This window comes from Sus scrofa, chromosome 9, assembly GCF_000003025.6.
Source record: "Sus scrofa isolate TJ Tabasco breed Duroc chromosome 9, Sscrofa11.1, whole genome shotgun sequence".
NCBI classification, from domain to species: domain Eukaryota; kingdom Metazoa; phylum Chordata; class Mammalia; order Artiodactyla; family Suidae; genus Sus; species Sus scrofa.
The window spans coordinates 44,512,378-44,534,488 of record NC_010451.4 but is presented as its reverse complement, the minus strand read 5'-3'; the positions used below and the strand labels follow the sequence as shown (position 1 = coordinate 44,534,488).

General features: G+C 40.8%; 1 protein-coding gene across 1 annotated transcript; it reads right to left on the bottom strand.

Moving 5' to 3' along the window:
• On the bottom strand, nt 177–21,375 carry PAFAH1B2 (platelet activating factor acetylhydrolase 1b catalytic subunit 2). Its single transcript, XM_021062879.1, has 6 exons — nt 20,901–21,375; nt 13,306–13,393; nt 11,016–11,105; nt 9,579–9,695; nt 6,619–6,741; nt 177–3,487 (listed from the first exon to the last, which is right to left on the bottom strand). The coding sequence occupies exons 2-6, from the start codon at nt 13,384–13,386 to the stop codon at nt 3,209–3,211; spliced, it is 690 nt and encodes a 229-aa protein (XP_020918538.1). The 5' UTR covers nt 13,387–13,393; nt 20,901–21,375; the 3' UTR covers nt 177–3,208.

Below are 22,111 nucleotides of genomic sequence, written 5' to 3'. Positions count from 1 at the left end.
TATGTCCCTGAGGAGGTAAGTGATGAGCATCAGCTTGGTACGTTCAGTTCCTCCGAAAAGAAGCAGGATGATCTAAGTATCTAATTTGCTTGTTGATAAGGTAAGAAAAAAAAATCCACCCCTTCTTCTCTCCATTGGAATTCAAACTATGATAAAGGAGACAGAAAGACAGCAAGTTTGAGTGAAATGTTTACATTTATATTGAAATATGCACTAAAACAGAATGAGTTCTACTAGTCAATGAAATGTTGCCAAAGCGGAATCACAAACTTCCGTTGGGGAGGTCCAGTCAGCTAGCAGCAGTGATCCCCAAGCAGGAACACCAAGGAGAAGCCTGGGAGACCCCATCCCAAAAGCCTCCTTTTAAGAGACCCCAACTCTCTTCTCCCACATGCACCCACACAGATTTAGGAGCGTGGCCATGCTCCTTGTTTTCATATATCTTTAGTTTCTTCTTCGCTGCAATAAATATAAAATTGGCAATGCTCAAACACCACAGCACAGACAATATTTCAGGCTTTAGCATACAACTGTAAACAGTGACTAGATAAAAACAAATAAAAAAGAGAGATGAACATTATTTTTTAAACAAGAGACAGAATTCCTAAGAGCAAGGCATGAGCTACTCAAGAGTTGTTTTGCTGGGTTAAGATATTTGACAAAAAAATTCAGGCTTAGACAGATCTTCAAACAGACTCAAGGTGCACTGCCCATGGCAGTCTAGAATATGCAGGCAGCAAAACAACATGCCCCAGATCAACCTTGGTAGTAAGTCTTCAGCCTGCAATGTCCAAGATGGTACTGCAGAAACCTTTATTGTGCCATCGCCAACTGCCACCTAGTGTAGAGGGAATGGGTGGGCAAAGGAATTAAAATTTGCTGGGAGATGAACACAATAACACCTCTGCTAGCTGCCTGGAAAGTTGGCCCCTTAATCACAATGACAACAAGACAGTTCCACTTAGACAGTGCATTAAATGTCATATATATATACATATATGAAATTCAAAGATCAAAAATTAAGTTCTGTCACTGCAGCAAACTGGGGTGTCAGTCAAAGAAAAATAGATACATACTTTCTGCCTAAAGCAGTACAAAGAAAAGCTGTCAAGAAATGAAAGTGGACTCAATTTCTGCACATTAGCAATGGGGCAGACTTTTATTTAAAAAGGCTAGTGGTTTATATACTATTGCTCGAATAGCTCTGGTAAATATGAAATATAGTAACATCCAAGGTTCATACACAGAAGCAAAGGAGCTGAAGGCCAGATCACAAAGGGCTATTTGATCCTTAGTCAAGAGAGCAGCTAAAAGCACATGCTGCAGGAGTAACCTAATAGGGTTTGTTTGGACCATATTCCCACCCTCTGACAACAGAAAAAGACCTGGATAGCAAACTGTTTTTTCTCACACAAAACTGGCTTAATTAATTCTCCTCCCTAGAACTATACCTCAGCTAAGAAAAAACAAAAATCTGTCTTAAAAAACTCAAGAACTGGGTTTCTAAAAATAAAAAGGAAATTTTAATATAGTAAACAAGTTTAGTAAACACCATATATATTTTCGGTTGTTAATGAAGACATGATACATTCAAGAAAGTATGTTTTGTTTTGTTTTTTAAAGACAAAACCAAAAATTCCTAGAAAGAAACTTGACAAGAAAAAAATCAGCCCAAGTTCTATCCCTCACAATCAGAAGTGGCTCTCAGCACAAATCACAAATCCATCCTCCAACACACAAAAGCCATGCCATGTGCTTTGCAAGCGGAGCATGAAGCAGATGCCTTAGTTACTGAACTTGAACGTTAAGCAGAATCACTGCAGAGCACATTTTGATGGGTTACTTCAATATCCCTGGTCTAATTTAAAGTTATCTGTTTGTAGATCCAGTTTGTACATATTCCATAGGTATATTAAACAATAAACCATCTGTTGTCCTATTATTTTTTAAATGGCAGTTCTTATAACTCAACAAACCATTAAGATTATAAAGAACTCTCTTGAAAGAAATTCTCAGATGAAGATATATTAAGGAGAAATCCTGAAGGTTAAACAAACTTAGTTCTTTTACTAAAAATTGTGGGATCAAGCATAATGTTCACTGTTTCCCCATGAGAAAAAAGAAGCCAAATTTTTCTGGACTGATTAATAATTAAAAACACTAAGCCAAAAAAATAAAATAAAATATACATCTTAAAATACTATAAAACGTGAAATAATGTCAGGGCTTATGGAATGGGAAACAGAGTTCTGATTTCCTTTTTTTCCAAAAAAAAGGGAAAACTCTAACAGGTTTTAAAGGAAAAACAAAGAAAACAAACCAGAACTCTGAATATGGATAGCACTACACAGACTCTATAGCACAGAACACCACACAAGAATGAGTTACACATCAGTAATATCATCATGGGAGTAACTGGCTGGGGACTTACACTTCCAGCAACAAAGCTCCTAAGTCAAAAATGTGTTAAAAGCTTGTAATGTCAACAAGAACACCCCCAAAAGAGAGGGGATGAAGGGGAATAGAGGAAAGGCTGCATGCATGGGTCTATTACAGACATGATATTCAGCAGCATAAAAATAATACCCTCCAGAGAGTCCCCAGAATGGGGCAAAACCTATTTTTCACTGCTAAGCATGGGAAAGATTAAGAGAGTGGAACAAATTCACTGGTAACTATAGCATCTCCCACATTTGAATGACAAGCACGTTCAATCTGATGCTATATGTTGTTCTAACATATGAATAAAGCAAAATAAAAACAAAAGGCTAAATTATGAACTTTAAAAACTGGAAAAACATCTGTTTTAAAGCCAAGTAGGTGTGGTTCTAATCATTATATATAACATAATCCATAGAAAGAAAAGGCCAAGAGAAGAATCTTCATTTTGTTCAGTACTTAGGCTTGATGTTGTCCTAGGAAAAACAGTGATAATCCAATGAATGTGTCACACATAGAACTAAAAAGTCCCCTTCTGGTTTCAAATGAATTTAAACAACCATCTTCCTTGGCTAATTTTTCTCCTGTGTCAAACAAACCTTCTATGTACAGGACCAGTTTAAATCCCTCCTCCCCTTCAAACACTAGATATGAACATCCAGGAACATTCTACAATGCAAAGTGCCTTAAGAAAGAGAAGGATTCTGTAGTGCCAGTGATACAACTGATCTGAGGAAGCTGGGACGCTATGAACACTGATGGGAGCCAGTCAGGCAATGGTGGTTTGTTTTTCCTCAGGTGTTTCCTCCAACAACTGCATAATCAGTTCATGGAGGGGTTTGCAGATCTTTGCGTAGCCCCCTCCTGTGAGATGCAGAAAATCAAACATGTCGTGGCAGGAGATGGCACCGTCCGAGTGCACGAAGCCCCCATCTGTATCCAGGAGTTGAACATTGGCAAGCTTTGGCAGGGAGACCTTGAGGAGCTGGTTCACCTTCGCATTCTTTTGCCTCAAAGGGTTGGGCTTCTCACCTCGAGGTAACAAACCCTGGGGCAGAGCAGAGCAGAACTGAAGATGAGATGTTTTTCGCTACTTATTTGTGATTTCAAATATCCCTGGAACTCACCATTTGGCACTTTTTACACCTTTGATTTCTAAAACACTGGACTAAACTGGTTTTAATGAAAGTTCTCTGACCATGCCTTCTCGCTTTCTTCCTGAGTTCTTCCTCCTCCTCCTGCCCCTTAATTGTTGGTATTCTTCAGTGTTTTGGCCTTGGACCACTACTCTTCCTACTCTAAATACTTCAGCCCAGACCTTTTCCTAGAGTTTCAGAACCATGTATGAACAGACAAGAACAGAACCAAACTTGAATGTTCCAGAGGCATTCCCAACTCAACATGTCCAAAAGCCACCCATCACCTCCCCTGCAAAACACGTTTCTTCTACATTTTATTACTGGTCATTCCAACATTCCTGAGTCTCTCATCCTATTACATTATCTATTTATCACTAAATCACTCATCCAAAATATTTTTCTAATCTGTTCTCTTCTCTGATTATATAAACTACTATAGCTAGGGAACTTATTACCACTCACTGCAATTAATGTAAAATCTCCTGACTGGTTTTCCTATCTCCAAAGGTATCTTTCCTTTAATTCATCCTCCATACAGTCCGTCATATAGTTGGACTAATCTAGCTCAAATACACATCTATTCATTAATGCCACATGGAACCTACACTAGAACACATAAGAAATGGAGTTGGAGCAAAGGTTGCCTTGATGAATCAGAGCCACTCAATATCTCCTAGCATACAACAGAAATGTAATTTACTGTGTGACTGTAAGTTCCAAAAGAGATACATAAAGCACTATGAATATGCTACCCCACTCTTACCTCCTTCCATCTTTGTTATGTGCAGATGAAGTCAATCCTAAATCCTACTGACTATTACAAGCATAAGGCTCTGTATCTAATAGTTAACAAAGAAAAGCAGCCTTCAATGCTGATGTATCAAAGCTCGGTTGAAAAATAAGGAACAACCAGGAAGAATGGCCAGGGAGCAATAAATATATTCTATGCTCTGACTCTCAAAGAATACCACAGCCATTAAAGCCATAAAAAATGCTCAAGCCTTGGAGTTCCCATTGTGGCTCAGTGGAAACCAATCTGACTAGCATCATGAGGACACAGGTTTGATCCCTGGCCTCACTCAGTGGGTTAAGGATCTGTGAGCTGTGGCACAGGTCACAGACGCAGCTTGGATTTGGTGTTACTGTGGTTGTGGTATAGGGTGGCAGCTGTAGCTCCAATACAACCCGTAGCCTGGGAACCTCCATATGCCAAGGGTGTGGCCCTAAAAAGACAAACAAAAAAAAAAAAAAAAAAAAAGAGCTCAAGCCTCAAGAGCAGGGCTCTATATCTATTGGGATTTTTAAGCAAGAACGAGAAATGTAGCTTATGTATCTGCACGATATTTTCCTAAATGAATGAGTATCAAGGGCATATGGGATTTTTTTTCTCTATAATAACTGATAATTGCTAAAATACTATGCTAAAGGAGACAAAAAAGTTATACATCTAATTCGTTTATCATATAATAACTAATTTTGTTTTTCCAGTTGCATATATATGTTCCAGTTGCATTATATATTCTAAATATAATATACATACTCTGTGGTATCTGGACATTTCAGTTATATGTATCATAAATTCTCTTTTCACAGTTCTCTTAATTGTCTGATGATGAGTGCTATTATATTTAAAGACCTGTGTAATCAGTCCCCCATGGGGTTGATTATTTTGTTTAATTCCAGTGTTTTAGTATTATAGATAATACCACTGCTTATCAAATTTAAAAAGTTTCCTTGAAACAAAGAATATTTATGGGGATTTATTCAGAAACATTCATGCAACAAATATCTCTTAAGCAGCTACAATGTACTAGCCACTGTACTTCAGAAACAGTCTCAACCACAATATAATCCTTTCTGGAATAAGACAGGATACAAACAAATACATAAACAAGTAAACTAAACATGACATAAGAAAAAAAAGCAAGGCCCACCTCTGCAGACCCTAGTTATAATATCCTGGTTGTGGCCACTTTCTCCTAGCTATCCCAGTCTCAAATTTTATTCGATGGCAACCCTAAAATTCTTTTAGTGCCCCCCTTCACTCACCCAACAAACACATACATGTATAAGCCTTTGATCACTCCCTCCTTCTCTCCTTTCCTTCCTTTTCCTCCCTTCTTTTTCCTTCTGTAATACCCTCTCTTCTTTCATTTCTCCATTTGGAGATCAATGAATTTTTTAAAACTGAACTCAGATGTTAATTGTCACGTCTAAAATATACCCTGTTCTCCTGTAGCAGACAATATAATTCTCTGTTTATATTGCTCTGTCCATCCACCAGATGGGTGGACATCCATTCATTTTTGTATGATCAAGATCAAGAATAGTGCCTTGTAGATAGTGATCCTCACATGTTTGGTGAATAAATGACAACCTTCCTTAATACTGTATCTTATTAAAGAATTGAATACATATCAGATTTCATGGAAACATACAATTTCAGCTGGGCTAAGAATATCTACATGTGAACTTGGAACACTGAAACAGACAGCTGTTTATATCTGAAATCATGAAGATACAAATCATGAATGCTTTAATTCCACAAAGGGTAGCATCTCCTGTTAAGGGTAAAACCACAAAGTATCCATTTCTTTGCTGATGGAGTCACTGATATTTTAAAGAACTCAGAGATTCTAATAAATACACCACTTTTACCATATTAACAGTGGAACAAAACAACACATCTAAGCTAATACAAACCCAGGTCTAATAAAAAGAGACTCAGGACTAGGAAAAGTCTCACATGCAATTTAAAAAAACCACCAGGAGATAATCAAGGGAAAAAAAAGGCTATCTGAGGCATCAAAGAGAATTTCCACTTCTAAACAAGGATATGCAGGAAAAAGATGACCCCACAATTGTTCAGAGAAATGACGAGACCAGTAAGATGATGGGACAAATCAGAGAAGAGCTTCAGGAGTATCATAAAGTGCTTCCACCTAAAGATTCTCTATATTTCATGAGTGATCACATTCCTAAAGACTTCACACCTTTACCTGAGGATATCAAGGTCTCCATCTACCCAAAGACTACATACCAATACAATGATTTTGGCCTGGGGCTGCCTTGTGTTGATAAGTTGTACAATGGCCTCGATTCCACCGGCTACTTCCTCTGCTGTATTTTCATGGTTGTTTGTTCCTACCCAGACAACAATGACCTATAATTGAAGGCAAGGAAAAAAAAAAAAGATAAATACTCAGGAATAAAGGAAAGTTCATTATTTAGCTGAAAATCTTATTTCAAAAAGCAAAGGGGGGAGTTCCCGTCGTGGCGCAGTGGTTAACGAATCTGACTAGGAACCATGAGGTTGTGGGTTCGGTCCCTGCCCTTGCTCAGTGGGTTAACGACCCGGCGTTGCCGTGAGCTGTGGTGTAGGTTGCAGACGGGGCTCGGATGCCGAGTTGCTGTGGCTCTGGCGTAGGCCAGTGGCTACAGCTCCGATTCGACCCCTAGCCTGGGAACCTCCATATGCCGTGTGAGCGGCCCAAAGAAATAGCAAAAAAAAAAGCAAAGGGAGTTCCCATCGTGCCTCAGTGGTTAACAAGCCCAACTAGTATCCATGAAGACACAGGTTCAATCCCTGGCTTTGCTCAGTGGGTTAAGGATCCGGTGTTGCCGTGAGCTTCGGTGTAGGTCACAGACACGGCTTGGGTCCCACATTGCTGTGGCTGTGGTGTAGGCTGGCAGCTACAGCTCCAATTCAACCCCTAGCCTGGGAACCTCCATATGCCATGCATGTGGTCCTCAAAAGACAAAAAACAAACAAACAAACAAACAAACAAAAAAGAGCAAAAAAAGCAAAGAAGGGAGTTCCCGTCATGGTGCAGTGGTTAAAGAATCCGACTAGGAACCATGAGGTTGCGGGTTCCATTCCTGGCCTTGCTCAGTGGGTTAACGATCTGGCGTTGCCGTGAGCTGGGGTGTAGGTCGCAGACGCGGCTCGGATCCCGCGTTGCTGTGGCTCTGGCTTAGGCTGGGGGCTACAGCTGATTCGACCCCTAGCCTGGGAACCTCCATATGCCGTGTGAGCGGCCCAAAGAAATAGCAAAAAGACAAAAAAAAAAAAGCAAAGAAGGAAACAAACTTTTCAAATGGTACTGGTAACTTCAACAACGTAGCCATTTTATAACCTATGTCAGGATAAATTCCAAAGAGGGTAAAGAGGCTAACAGTTAAGTGGTAAAACTATACTAAGAAGAAACAAAAAGATTCTTTTATCATGGTGGAGTTAGAGGCTGATTTCTTTTTTTGTGTGTGTCTTTTGAGGGCTGCGCCCACGGCATACGGAGGTTCCCAGGCTAGGGGTCCAATCGGAGCTGTAGCCACCGGCCTACGTCACAGCCACAACAATGCCAGATCCGAGCCGCATCTTTGACCTACACCACAGGCCACGGCAACGCCAGAACCTTGACCCACTGAGCAAGGCCAGTGATCGAACCCGCAACCTGATGGTTCCTAGCCGGATTCATTTCTGCTGCACCATGCCGAGAACTGAGGATGATTTCTTAAAATTCCAAAACTATACAAAAAAAATAATTAATACAACTATATAAAAATAAAACCTCTGCATGTCAAAAAAGAAAAAAAAGACTGAAATCTAAGAGACCTGTGAGAAAACATTTATAAGTGATGTCATAGGACTCTCTTAATACAAGCAACTTCTAGAAAAAAATACCCAGGGGAGTGTAGTGGGACAGTTCTACTCAAGGAAAAAATTCAGTGGAGTGGAGGTTAGATATAGATTTTGTCTTTTTCTTTTTTTTTCAGGCTGCACCTGTGGTACATGGAGGTTCCCAGGCTTAGTAGCCACCAGCCTACACCACAGCCACAGCAATTAGAGATCCGAGCTGTGTCTGCGACCTACACCACAACTCACAGCAATGCCAGATCCTTAACCTGCTGAGCAAGGGCAGGGATTAAACCTGAGTCCTCATGGATACTAGTCAGGTTTGTTATCACTGAGCCACAATGGGAATTCCCCCAGATAGAGTTTTTCAAAGTTTTCCCCTTTAAAAAAATTTTACCAGATGGTTATCACCTAGAGACATATATCTCACCATGTAACCCAATAAAGTAATCACCACCCCTCAGAAAAGAAAGGAACATGGGTGGGTTTTTCTACAAGAAAGGCAAAAAATCATACACTTTCAACTAAAGCAACTATTATCAATGGTTCAGCTTTGTTTTTCAGCTTACATGCAGTGGGCTAACTCAGGATGTTTAAAATGTGTTAAGGCACTGGGTGCATGTCTATGCACATCTGTTCCAAATTTTTTTCCAAAGAATTTGGAGGCCTGATTACCAATTTGTTCATATATTTAAATGGATCCAGAATTACTTCCTAAAGTCAATCAAGGCCCTGTTCCCATGGCCCACCTCTGAGAACTTTCCCCCTCATACTGCCTCAGAACCACAGACCAGCATATCTCATTAGCATCAAATTATCTTCCTACAGCTGAAAAAGGTAATTACAATAATTATAAGTACAAGCCAAGCAAGCTATATACTGATTTTTAATCAAGAATGTATTTGGAGGAGTTCCTGTCGTGACGAAGTGGTTAACAAATCTGACTAGGAACCATGAGGTTTTGGGTTTGATCCCTGGCCTTGCTCAGTGGGTTAAGGATCCGGCATTGCCGTGAGCTGGGGTGTAGTTGCAGACGTGGCTCGGATCCCGAGTTGCTGTGGCTCTGGTGTAGGCCGGTGGCTACAGCTCCGATTAGACCCCTAGCCTGGGAATTTCCATATGCTGCAGGAGCGGCCCTAGAAAAGTCAAAAATACAAAAAAAAAAGAATGTATTTGGAATGTTCTTAAACAATGACAACATCATTTATCTTAAAGGGGCATGAAGCAAGGAACAATAGTGAAATAATGCTTTAAAGAAGCATTTTCTTTTTTTTTTTTTACTACATTTTCTGACAATTTAATTATCTACAAAAGACTCAAGATTAAGGATATTCTTTTTTTAAAAAAAAAAAAAAGTTTTACTTCACCTTAGGTTTAATATTCTCCAGTTCTCCATTCTTTAGTCTCCATAAAACATGTCTTGTTGTATCTCCCCCAATTCCAAAATTCAGTGCATGAAGTGGGGAAAAAAGCTCTCGCCATATCTAAAAAGAGAAAAACTCGATTAAGCAGAAACTAATGGGAAATAAAATCCCTCAATTGCAATGTGTGGTGAGGCATCCAAAACAACAGTTTCTCTTTTCTATATTCAAATATAATGCTGCAAGTGGTGTACTGCTAACTGTTGAAAGGGCTTTGAAGATGTTATTGTGTAACTCAGTTCTTAGTGTAGCATGAGGTCTCAGCTCAAGACCTGAGCCAGAACTCAATCTGATGCCACTTAAGAGGTACCAACTCAATAAACTCTCCTTTACCTTTATTCAACCATTTAAAGGAACAGGATAAAGTAAAAACACAAGATGAAAAAACCTGGAATGCTCGAGACAAAGAGAAATAAGGCTATCTTTTCTTTCAGGTTTCCCTGCGAAGAATGCCTAACCTTAAAAAGACTCAAAACAGGAGTTCCCATTGTGGTGTAGCAGAAATGAATCCAACTAGTATCCATGAGGATGCAGGTTTGATCCCAGCCAGTATCCATGAGGATGCGGGTTCAATCCCTGCCCTTTTTCAGTGGCTGGGGGATCTGGCGTTGCTGTGAGCTGCGGTGTAGGTCGAAGACATGGCTCGGATCCTGCATTGCTATGGCTGTGGTGTAGGCTGGCAGCTGTAGCTCAGATTAGACCTCTAGCCTGGGAACTTCCGTATGCCGCAGGCGCAGCTCTAAAAAAGGAAAAGGAAAAAAAAGATTCTAAGCAGTTCACTACAAAAATATATCAACTTTAAAAATGGTAAAACAAAAATAATAAGAATTGAGAATCATGACTAGGACAAGCATAAATGAGCAAGTACAAGAAAAGAGTAAAGGAGTTCCCATTGTGGCTTAGTAGTAACAAAGCCCATTAGTATCCATGAGAAATGCAGGTTAGATCCTTGGCTTTGCTCAGTGGTTAAGGATCCGGTGTTGCTGTGAGCTGTGGTATAGGCCTGCAGCTACAGCTCCATTGCGATCCCTAGCCTGGGAACCTCCATGTGCTGCAGGTGTGGCCCTAAATGAGACAAAAAATAAAAACAAAAAGTAAAAATAATCTAAAAAGAAAATAGTAAAATATAAATAAGAATTGTAAATCATGACTAGGGCAAATACAGATAAACAAATACAATGTGAACCTTTTTGGAAACCAAGGCAAAAAAGGGAGTTTAGTTATAATTAACGCTAATTTTTTTCTTTCGTCTCATCATGCCTGATGGCACAAAGAATCCCATTAGGTAGGTCTGATTTCCCAACTACTTTGAATGAAAGTCTGGTATCAATGAATGTGTTGACATTAGCAGCCAAGGAGCCCCCTCACCCCTTTTCCCTCTACCTCATACTGTTGCATCAACTGCACCATGGAGTCCCCCACAAACAGGACATCCGGCTCTTTGTCTTTGCAATCCAGGACAAATCTGTTGTGCTGGTTTGAAGAAGAAAGAACAATTAGAAGCTGGCATTTCTTTCCCTGTGAGATTTCTCAGCCTAGACAGAACAGTTGTGCAAACCAGTTATTCTGTAGTTAAACATTTTATTTGGTCTGTCCCTAAAGCTGATTCCTCTCAATCTGCGATTAACTGCTGGGCCCTTACAATCCTGATCACTAACACGCTCAAGAAAACCCAACTCTACTGAAACTAGAAAAGTTTATCTTTTCCTCCAACTCTTAAAAAAAAAAAAAAGCTGATGTAATACAATGAACCCCTGTACATTCTTCACCTACATTCAACAGTAACGTTTCACATATTTGCTTTATCTGTGTTTGTCTGATCATTTGAGGGGAAGCAGCAAATATTGTGATTCTTTGCCATCAAATATTCCACATGCACATCCTAAGCATAGTCTGAAGCCACAGAACTACTAACACATCTAAGGAAATGAGCAATAATCCTATAACATCTAACACTCATTCTTTATAATTGTTCCAAGAGTTGGAAAAGTATAAGATGTATCTATCTTTTTGAACTAGGATCCAATCAAAAGGTATACATTTTACTTGAACGATTTTGTTTTTTGCTTTTTAGGGCTGCATCTGTGGCATATGGAGTTTCCCAGGCTAGGGGTCAAATTGGAGCTGCATTCGCTGTCCTACACCACAGCTCACAGCAACACTGGATCCTTAACCCACTGAGGGAGGCCAGGGATTGAACCCGAAACCTCATGGTTCCCAGTCAGATTTGTTTCCGTTGTGCCACACAGGAACTCCATCTGCCATAGTCTGGATTTTGCTCACCATATTTCCGTGGTGGTGGTGGACATGTTCATCTCTCCCAGGTATTTCCTGGGATGTGGTACTTAAGTCTTGATTAGAGTTGGAATTTTAGCAATACTTCATAGGTAGTATTGAGTATAACGTCAATAGTTGTTTTTTTTTGTTTTTGTCTTTTTGCTATTTCTTGGGCCGATTCCCGCTGCACATGGAGGTTCCCTGGCTAGGGGTCCAATCGGAGCTGTAGCCACCGGCCTACACCAGAGCCACAGCAACTCGGGATCCAAGCCACGTCTGCAACCTACACCCCAGCTCACGGCAATGCCAGATCCTTAACCCACTGAGCAAGGCCAGGGATGGAACCCGCAACCTCATGGTTCCTAGTCGGATTCGTTAACCACTGCGCCATGACGGGAACTCCTGAAATAATTTTAGATCTACAGAAGGGCTGCAAAGATTGTAGAGTATCTGTATATACCCTTAACTCAGCTTCTTCCAATATGATCATCTTTTGAATAAGCATGGAACACTTGTCAAAACTAAAAAATTAACATTGAGGAATACCATCAATTAAATAAAGTTCATTCACGAGCTCCCTGGTGGCCTAGTGGGTTAATGTCCCAGTGCTCTCATTGCTGTGACTCGGGTCACTGCTAAGGCACAGGTTCAATCCCTGGTCTGGGATCTTCTTCTGTATGCCATGAGTGTGGCAAAAAGGAAACAAAGAAAAAGGAAGTTCATTCAGATTTCACTCATTTTTCCACTAACGCCTGCTTTCTGTTCTGAGAATCAGTCCAAGATGTCATATTGCATTTAATCTACACAGCTCCTTAGTGTCTTCCCGTACGGGAGTCTCTTGGTCTTTCCTTATCTTTCATGACCTCGGCACATTTAGTTGTGGCCAGGCGTTCTACAGATGTTTCTCTGATTAGGCCAAAGAAACACACAAAAAACAAAAAACCTTGGAAATATATCCAAGAAACATTTCTTATTAAAGGAAAATAAAGAGCTATCACAACCAAATACAATGTGTGATTCTAGACTGGGAAAATTGATATAAAGAGCATCAAGTCACAAGTCTAGACGAAGGATATAGGAAATTCTCTCTCAAGCGTTTGTAATATTTGTATAATTTTGAAATTACTTCAAAAATCTTAAAAAGCTTTAAAAAAAAGAATACTGTAGAGACACTGTTATCTATTATAATTAACGGAGATCAATGACTATACCTTCAAAATATTCCACAGTTTCAACATCAGATGGTGATTAGGTATGACATCTCTAACATTAGATTTTTACATATAGTTATCAATTCTTGTTGACCATTAAAAACACCCCTTTGAAGCTTTGGTCAAGAACCTAAAAAGTGAAGAGCCGAATTTCGTGTGAATAACACCGGGGCACCTCCTTTTACCTGTGACATCCATCTGTCATCTCCTTGAATATCTTCTGCTGCATGTGGAATGGCTGCTGGGTTTGAGTCTCCTTGGCTCATTCTACACCTGAGGAAAAAAAAGTCTATGTCATTTTTTGTTCACTGACAGGAATGTTTCTTTGTTATGACTTATTTAAATATTACACTGCCAGGATTTAAATAAGAGTAAGAATTAAATAAATTTCATTGTGGTTTTGCCTAGAAACAAAGCAACTGGAGTCTATTTTCAGCACGGACGAGTTCCAGGACATTACTGCTAAAGTCCCATCAATATTAAGCACTACTAAACTTCCAGACAGGTTTGAATATCATTCAGGAACAGTGTATTACATTTAAAAAATCTGCTCCAAGTATATACTCTACAGCTGTATTAATTTTTCATGAATACTGTAAGAACCAAATGATACAAGGAATTAAACCCTTATAGTTCAATGACATCTACATTAGAGGCTTTTAGGCTGCTAGAGTTACATACTTAAGAAATACTACAAAAATGATTAGAATCTATCAATTACTAAACATCACATAAATACCACAGGCTTTGGCATTGAGGGGTTTTTTTTTTGGCTGTACCCAAGGCACATGGAGATTCCCAGGCCACAGATCAAACCCATGCCACAGCAGGAACCAGAGCCACAGCAGTGACAACACAGATCCTTAACCCACTGAGCCATCAGGGAACTCCGTGGCACTAGTTTTTGATAAATGTTTATCAGGCACTTTTATTTTTGACAGGTCTCCACTGAAAAAATTTTATTAACGATAAATCTAAATATGGCATCTGCTAGTGGAAAGAAGGAATAAGTGAAATTCATGAAAATTAGAAATGCTATCTTCCAGAAAGACAAATAAGAAACCAGATTGTTTTCAACCAACTCTGGAGAATACATTCTAGAGACATTAGGCTCAAGAGATCACCTGGCAAATACAAAGAATGATGAAAGAAAAAGCTGGGGTTTTGTGGCTTATAGAAAATGAGGCCCAAGAAATGGCAAAAAGACAAAAAAAAAACAAAAAACAAAAAACAAAAAAAGAAAAAGAGGCCATACTCTTTATTTCCTTCCTTTGCCATCCTCAAATACAACTAAACTTTCTGGAAAAAAGGACTGAGTTACAGTCATTCAATAAGTATTCACTGAGTAAACAAAACACCCTGGATTGCCAGGGCAGTAGTTTTTGAGGATCAGAAAGTAACAAGTCCTGGAGTTCCCGCCATGGCTCAGTGGTTAACAAACCCGACTAGGAACCATGCGGTTGCGGGTTCGATTCCTGGCCTTGCTCAGTGGGTTAAGGATCCGGCATTGCCGTGAGCTGTGGTATAGGCTGCAGATGTGGCTCAGATTCCACATTGCTGTGGCTCTGGCGTAGGCCGGTGGCTACAGTTCCGATTAGAGCCCTAGTCTGGGAACCTCCATATACCGCAGAAGCGGCCCTAGAAACAGCAAAAAGACAAAAAAAAAGAAAGTAACAAGTCCTAAAGATGAAAGCAAACCTTCATTTATGAAAAACAAATTACAGAAGCAAACAATTTTAACATGAATTATGCAAATCCACTGAGCTCTAAATAACACTAGGTCTAAAAAAAACTGTACTCAGGGTTAAGCCCATATTTGACTAAAGATGTAAAATATTATTCACAACCTGTGTATATTTCTTTACTGAAATTTGCAACTATCAGGAAATAACAGCTATGTACGAAAGATTACGCTATGCTTTATATATACCACCTCCAATCCTCACAAAAGTACTAAAGAAAATGAGGATCGGATAATTTAGGTAATTTTCATACTGAGTGACTAAATTTAGGTTTGCCTGACCCCAATAACGCAACATATGGCCCACTGATCACAAACCAGTTCATGATGACTCCCTACTAGGGGCCTATAATTAACCATTTCAGCCAAAAGACCACTTGGAGCTAAAAACATCAATGTAAAATGCAAGAATCAAGAACTGCAAGATGAATTTTGTGGAGTTCCAATCAGACAATGATACTTGTTGGGTGTTTCACTGTCAGAAAACTGTGGAAAGATTAAAAGATACATAAAGATAAAAAGAATAAAATGATTATGGGGTTAAAACAAATAGCCACAAAGAAATGTTTACTTTGGAGGTTCTGCTTTTTGGTTTTGTTTTTAACCAATAAACAATTCTAAACCTTCTAAATAAAAGCTGCTTGAGGGAGTTCCCATTATGGTGCAATTGGAAACAAATCTAACTAGTATCCATGAGGATGCGGGTTTGATCCCTGGCTTTGCACAGTGAGTCAGGAATCTGGCGTTGCTGTGAGCTGTGGTGTAGGTCACAGATGAGGCTCAGAGCTGACCCCTAGCCTGGGAACATCCATATGCCACACCTGTGACCCTAAAGGGCAAAAAAAAAAAAAAAAAAGTTGCTTAAGGTCTAATTTCCATTTTTGATCTGTCTATTCAGGTTAAATCTAACATGGTGCTTAATAGTAGTTTTAATTTAAATTTTATTTATTTATTTATTTATTTATTTATTTATTTATTCCCAGGCTAGGGGTCTAATCCGAGCTGTAGCTGCCAGCCTCCACCACAGCCACAACGTCAGATCTGAGCCACATCTGCGACCTACACCACAGTTCATGATAACGCTGGATCCTTATCCCACTGAGTGAGGCTAGGGATCGAACCCACAACCTCATGGTTTCTAGTCGGATTTGTTTCTGCTGTGCCATGACGGGAACTCCTAGTTTTAATTTTAAAAGTTAACTTTCTTCCTTGCAATCAAAAAGTTCTATTGGGAATTCCCATGTGGCTCAGTGGGTTAAGGATCTGGTGTTTGTCACTGCTGTGCCTCTGGTTACAGCTGTGGTGAAAGTTCGATCCCTGGCCTAGGAACTTCCACATGCTGCAAAACAAGCATAGCCAAAAAAGTTCTCTTGGCCTTAACGTGGATAAGAGGGAAGAAACTTTTCCCATTTTCTGGATTTCAAAAATCAGATATATAATGTAAAGAAATATAGTAACAAACAGCTCCATTTTCTACTCACTAATTGAAAAAAATCTATTTCCTAACTTTTAAAATAGATTTAAAAAAAACCCAATCATCTCTCATTTATTTTCCTACCTGGAGAAACACTTAACATGTTAGGTATTTCTGAGGCAAAAGTTAACTGACACAGAGTTAATTGGGAAATCACTATTAAAAAGGAAAAAAATAATCTGTCCTACTTTCACTGTATGATTATGTAACTGAAACCATTCTTCCTGGGGACGGTTTAAAAAAAAAAAAAAAAAAGGATGACAAATTGTGCATATGGGGTGCCTCCATAACATAATGTATCCAAACACATTCCTCAACACTTAAAGACAAAATGCACACTCTTCAATGATATTTCAGTTCTTTGAATACCATGTTCAGATCTTGCTGCAAAACTTAAAAGGGTTTTTCAAGGAAAGGAACCAAGATGGTGAGAAATTAAAAAAACCTGCCATATCAGAAAGAGTGAAAGAAGTATGTTTATGATAGAAATATGTTTATAATAGAAAAACTGGTTGGGGAAGAGGAAGACACAGGACATAAATAAATGCCAAGTATTTGAAGATTACTAGGAAGAGACATTAGGCTTATTCTACGTGACCTGGAATAGGAAGATAGGATCAGCGGATACAATGTTCGGTGAGACAAATTTCTAACAAATAGAACTGCAAATGACATAAGCTATCTCTGAAGGGGACTCAAAAAGAGACTAAATGAACACCTGTAAGAAAAGGATAAAGTCAGAGTTCCCACTATGGTGCAGTGGGTTAAGAATCCAACTTCAGCAGCTGGTGTTGCTGCAGAGATGCAGGTTCAATCCCTGGCCAGGTGCAATGGATCAAAGGTCATAGCTGCAGCTTGGATTCAATCCCTGGCCCCAAAACAGGTGCGGCCATGAAAGAAATTTTAAAAAGCATACAGTGACCTAAAGCCAAAGAGTACAGTGGTCCAGATTAGTGTGGGATTTAAATATGCTTTAAAGGATCTTTTTGAAATGTTCCTCAATATGTGTATATTTATAAATAAAATGTGAATTGCAGTTAATTGGTACATTAAATATTAGTAAAGTTTGTTTTTTCCTTTTTTTCTGCTTTTTAGGGCCACACCCATGGCATATGGAGGTTCCCAGGCTAGGGATCTAACAGAGCTACAGATGCCGGCCTATGCCTCACCAACGCCAGAACCAAGCTTCATCTGTGACCTACACCACAGCTCATGACAATGCCAGATCCTTAACCTACTGAGAAGGGCCAGGGATCAAATCCACAACCTCATGGTTCCTAGTCGGATTCGTTTCCACCGCGCCACGACAGTAACTCCTATTTCTTCCTTTTTTACATTAAAAAAAAAAATGAGGTAAAAAGAAGTCCTAAAATTTTTCCCTGTATTTCAATAGCTCACTTTATGCATTCCAGGGCAGTGCATACTCTACTTTCAAGATCAATGGTCTTTATAAACTATAAGATCTCTTTAGATCTATGTGTCAATTTATAGGCATAGATTTTTAGAATTCTTCCAACAGGTAAACAAATGAATAAAATAATAATTGCAATTAAGATTTATTAAGAGCTTAATATTTATAAGACCCTAGGATAGGAGCATTGCTACTTAAATAAAACTGAAGCTCAGCAAGATTTGAGGAAAATGCTCCATGGAGGATAGTGTATCACTCTGAGCTGGGATTTGAACTCAGAGTGATACAGTACCCTCCAAAACCTACTACTCTTGAACAAAGGGCATTAGGCTCTATATAGAAATGACTATATGAGACAATGATAAATTCTAATTCACTAAGTCAATTAACTTCTATCTCCTATTCCATTAACCAAGTTTAAAGGCATTCTGATACCCTGAGCAAAATACTTTCACCTTGGTCCTAAATTTCATGAGCACAATGAAAAAGCTATATGGACAGGGAAACTGAAGAACAAAATTTCACTTATCTGAAGTTACCAGGCAGGTAAATCTGACAGAATTTTGTTCAATATTCCCAATTAGATTGTCTTTTTTTTTTTTCTTCATTAACTAGAATACAAGGTCATCCTCCTTCCTCCTAAGTGCAAAGTATCTGAGCAAAAATTTGTTTCTCTGTGCCTTCGGACACTTGGATTTTGTGTTATTTTACCAAATCAAAATCTTACAATACAAAGTGGCTTTCAGTTCTAACCTATGCCTATGGCTTGGTAACATTTTTAAAAATCGAGTAAAGAAAAATTGAGGGGCAAGCCCAAGCAATTTATTCTTTCTTTCTTTTTTTACTATCAAATGAATTTATCACATCTGTAGCTGTATAATGGTCATAACAATTTGATTTCACAGGATTTCCATCCCACAGCGCAGACACATCCCCCCACCCCCCAAAGCAATTTATTCTTTAACAACCAAGGTGGGAACCGTGCATTTAGGGGATTCAAATAATTTGGGAGGTAGATAAAATAAGTGGTTGTACTTTTTTTTTTTAATGATTTTTTTTTCCCATTATAGCTGGTTTACAGTGTTGGTTGTACTTTTTACCAAAAAAAAAAAAAAAAAAAAAAAAAAAAAAAAAAAAAGAATGAATCAGGAGGCATCCAGAGAACAGCCTGTGGTAGGTCACAAAAATCTTGGGGGTTTCCTGCCTCAGGTAAAAAGCAATATTGTCACACACACGTATTCAGAATGTTCAAATTGTAATTCGTGACAACAGAAAAAGTAGCAACAGGGAGGGATTTGATGCCCATCTCACTTTACTGATTCAGAGTAAACCCCCCACCCCCCCGCAAGTCATTAACTTCGAGGTCACAAACAGCAGGTTCAGTTAGAAAAGCCCAGCAGAAAGGAGATAAGGGTCCCCAAAATTAATTTAACAGAAGAGATGCTATTCAAGGAAGCTTTAACTGTCCATTTAAATGAATTTTCTGGGAAGATGAGGAGCAAGCAACTTGCACAGCATTTCCCAATTTTCCTGCATTTTCTGTCTTTTCTAACTTAACTAGAACTATGACCACAGAAGACCAAAATTTTCAGATGCTTATACCAACCAGTGTGGTGTATGTAGTGTGTCTTATCAAAAATCCTCGATAACAACAAAGAATTATAAAATCCTCAAGCTGAGCTGGATGTTTCTTCAGTTTAACGAGGGAAAGGATGGAGGGGGAAGTTCACTAAGAATTAAAAGATTCAGAACGTTTCCACTCTGACCTAAGACTCTTACGTTGCTTCAGGAGGTGGAAGGGTTATTCTGAAAGCAAACGCAGCCCTCGTCCGGAATACCCTGCCTCAGTGGGCTGGTGGATGGGTCCCTGGGTTCCAGCACATCCATAATTTATTATCAAATGCCCAAGCCAATACATTAAAGCACAATAATTTCCTCCTCTCCTGCTCCCCCACAAGGAGGCAACCTTTCTATCAGAACAATGTGCCCAAGAGAACAATCTAAAGACACAAGGCATATCTAAGGCAAAGGCATATTCAAATGATCTCGGGGTACAATCTTCTCTCTACACCTTTACCTCTCCCCCACCCCCTTTAAAGCTGTACAAAATGAGGCCCTGGGCGAGGGCGTGGGGATGGGGTCCAGGCAGTCTTCTCCTTCTCCGTGGGTAAGCTCTAAAGAGGCCAAAGCTCCATGTGTTTGGTTTTCTTAAGGTTTGCATATAAATTACGAAAAGCAACGCTGGCCTGGGAGCTACAGAAAGCAGAATAATGAGTCACCGTGCAACGGTACATCACAAACCTGTAGGTCAGAAGGTCCTGAACTGCCAAATGGACAGGGACCAGGTAAAAAACACCTAAGAAAACTTGTTCACTGGCAGGTTTAACTAGTGGGTTGACCTTGGGCAAATCAGCGGCCAGGCGGGCCTCGTCTCTAAAACGAGGTGCTGGACGGGGCAGCCCTCTATGAAATGAGTTGTGACAGCCCACGGATTTTTGAACATATTAGAAGAAGAAACGGTGAAGTTTCTGGAGAGTTGCACATTTCAACAAAAGGGGTGGGAAAAAGCGCTCTGTCAAAAGACAACAGGGTAACCCGACTGGCCCTCGCTAACAGTCTCTCAAACAGAAGAAGGGTCTGAGGAAGGGTCAGAGGTTCAACCTCAGGGACGGAGGGGCAGGCAGCAGCCGAGACCTGAGGCAGAAATGGGGCTGGCAGCAGCGAGCATCGCGCCAGGGGCGCAAGGGATGCAGGGCGGCCTACTCCGGGGGGGCGGGCAGAGCCAGGCGGGGCGGCGCGCCCCGCCACGGTGCTCCACCGCGGGAAGAAACCAGGAGGCAGAGAGGCTGGGAGGCGGGGCGGCCGTGCGGGCGGCAGGTTTGGGGGTGGGGCGCTGGGGAAAGGCTCCGAGGGGGCGGCAAGCGGCCTCGAGGGGTGGAGGTAGCGCCGGCGGCCGGGAAACCGACACCAGGCCAGTCGAGAAGGCGCGCGCGAGCCCTACCCCAGGGTCGGGGGGAGGGGGTGGCGCCGGGGGGGGAGGGGTCCCCTCGGGGTGGGGGAGGGGAGGTCGCGGGCCTCTCACAATAACAAATCGCAGCCCCTTCCAACCCCCACCTCTAAGCCACCGTATCCCCGCGCCCTGGGATGCACTCACTCAGGCAGAGGGTCCGTGCGGGCCCCAAGCGGCTGCGGCGTCGGCGGGTGGCGCGTCTGTCGCTCGCTTAGCCCCGGCGGCCCCAATCCGGCGCGTCCCTCCTCGGGCCCCAGCACCCGCAGCAGCACCCCCACTTCCGGTTTCCCTGCCACTCAGGCAAATGGCTTCCGGAAGTCCCGCCCCATCCTCCCCGGCCTCGGCTTGGCTCCCGGTTCCCCACTTTCCCTCTCGGCGGGTGCCCGCTTCGGGCGCCCAGGTGTCCGCCTACGGCCCCGCGAGGTTCCCCGCTTTGTTCTCGATCCTGCCCTCGTTTTGCATGTAGCCTGCGCAAATTGCCTTTAAATTTTTTCTTCCGGCTGTATGCCTCAATCCCGCGTTCATGTCACCGCGATGTGGAGATGTCTTTCGGGACAATGTGGCGTGACCTCACCCTGACGCCATTCCCTTCCCACCCCGCCAACCTGGCTTCCTTCTCCACCCCATGGAATAAACCAGATTGCTGCCGGGGGAGGGAAATAGGGTCCCAAGATTAATGAGGCAGTCCTTTGCATTTATGGGTGGAACTTCTGTTTCTATGATGCATGTATGGATTTTGGGAGATCGTCTCTTACGGTGATACTATTGGGGATGGAGAGTCACAGTGTTTTCTTTAGAGAGCCATCCAATTTCGGGGGAAATACATATTTATATACACACAGTCAATATTGAAAAGATGATATGCTAAATGCTGTATAAATACGGGATCTAACAATAGAGAGAAGGGGCAAAAGATGTACGCAGGCTGTGGTTAGCAAAATATTTGGTGGAGCAGCGCCCTGAGCTGGCCCTTTAAGGATTCATTCAGACCCATGTGGGGGAATGGAAGAGCCTTCCAAAGCTCTGAAAATAATCAGCGGGTTTGGTTTTGCAGACAAAATCCGTTGAGAATTACCGTGAAAACCTGGAAGCCTGAAGTTTCAAGATATATCAAATTATTTTTCAGATCCTTTGTACTGTCAAATGGTACTAAATTTATCAGGCATATATATAATCCAGAATAATTTGTTCTATAAAACGCTAGTTTACCTCGGAATTCTCTTGCAGATGTTCATTTGATAAGTGACACACCAGTAGGTAAATGTTGCTTTAAATGTTTTATTGAGAAGAATTTGTGTTTGGGGAACTCAAATGATGGTGTAAAAAGCAGCCTAGAATTATATCGATAACAAAAG

What these genes read in the sequence shown, in the direction of transcription:
- PAFAH1B2 (XM_021062879.1), bottom strand. Translation starts at nt 13,386, where the DNA reads ATGAGCCAAGGAGACTCAAACCCAGCAGCCATTCCACATGCAGCAGAA. An exon ending in ATGACAGATGGATGTCACAG is followed by an intron (nt 11,106 to 13,305) that starts GTAAAAGGAGGT and finishes TCTTCAAACCAG; the next exon opens with CACAACAGATTTGTCCTGGA. An exon ending in TGGAGAATATTAAACCTAAG is followed by an intron (nt 6,742 to 9,578) that starts GTGAAGTAAAAC and finishes CTTCAATTATAG; the next exon opens with GTCATTGTTGTCTGGGTAGG.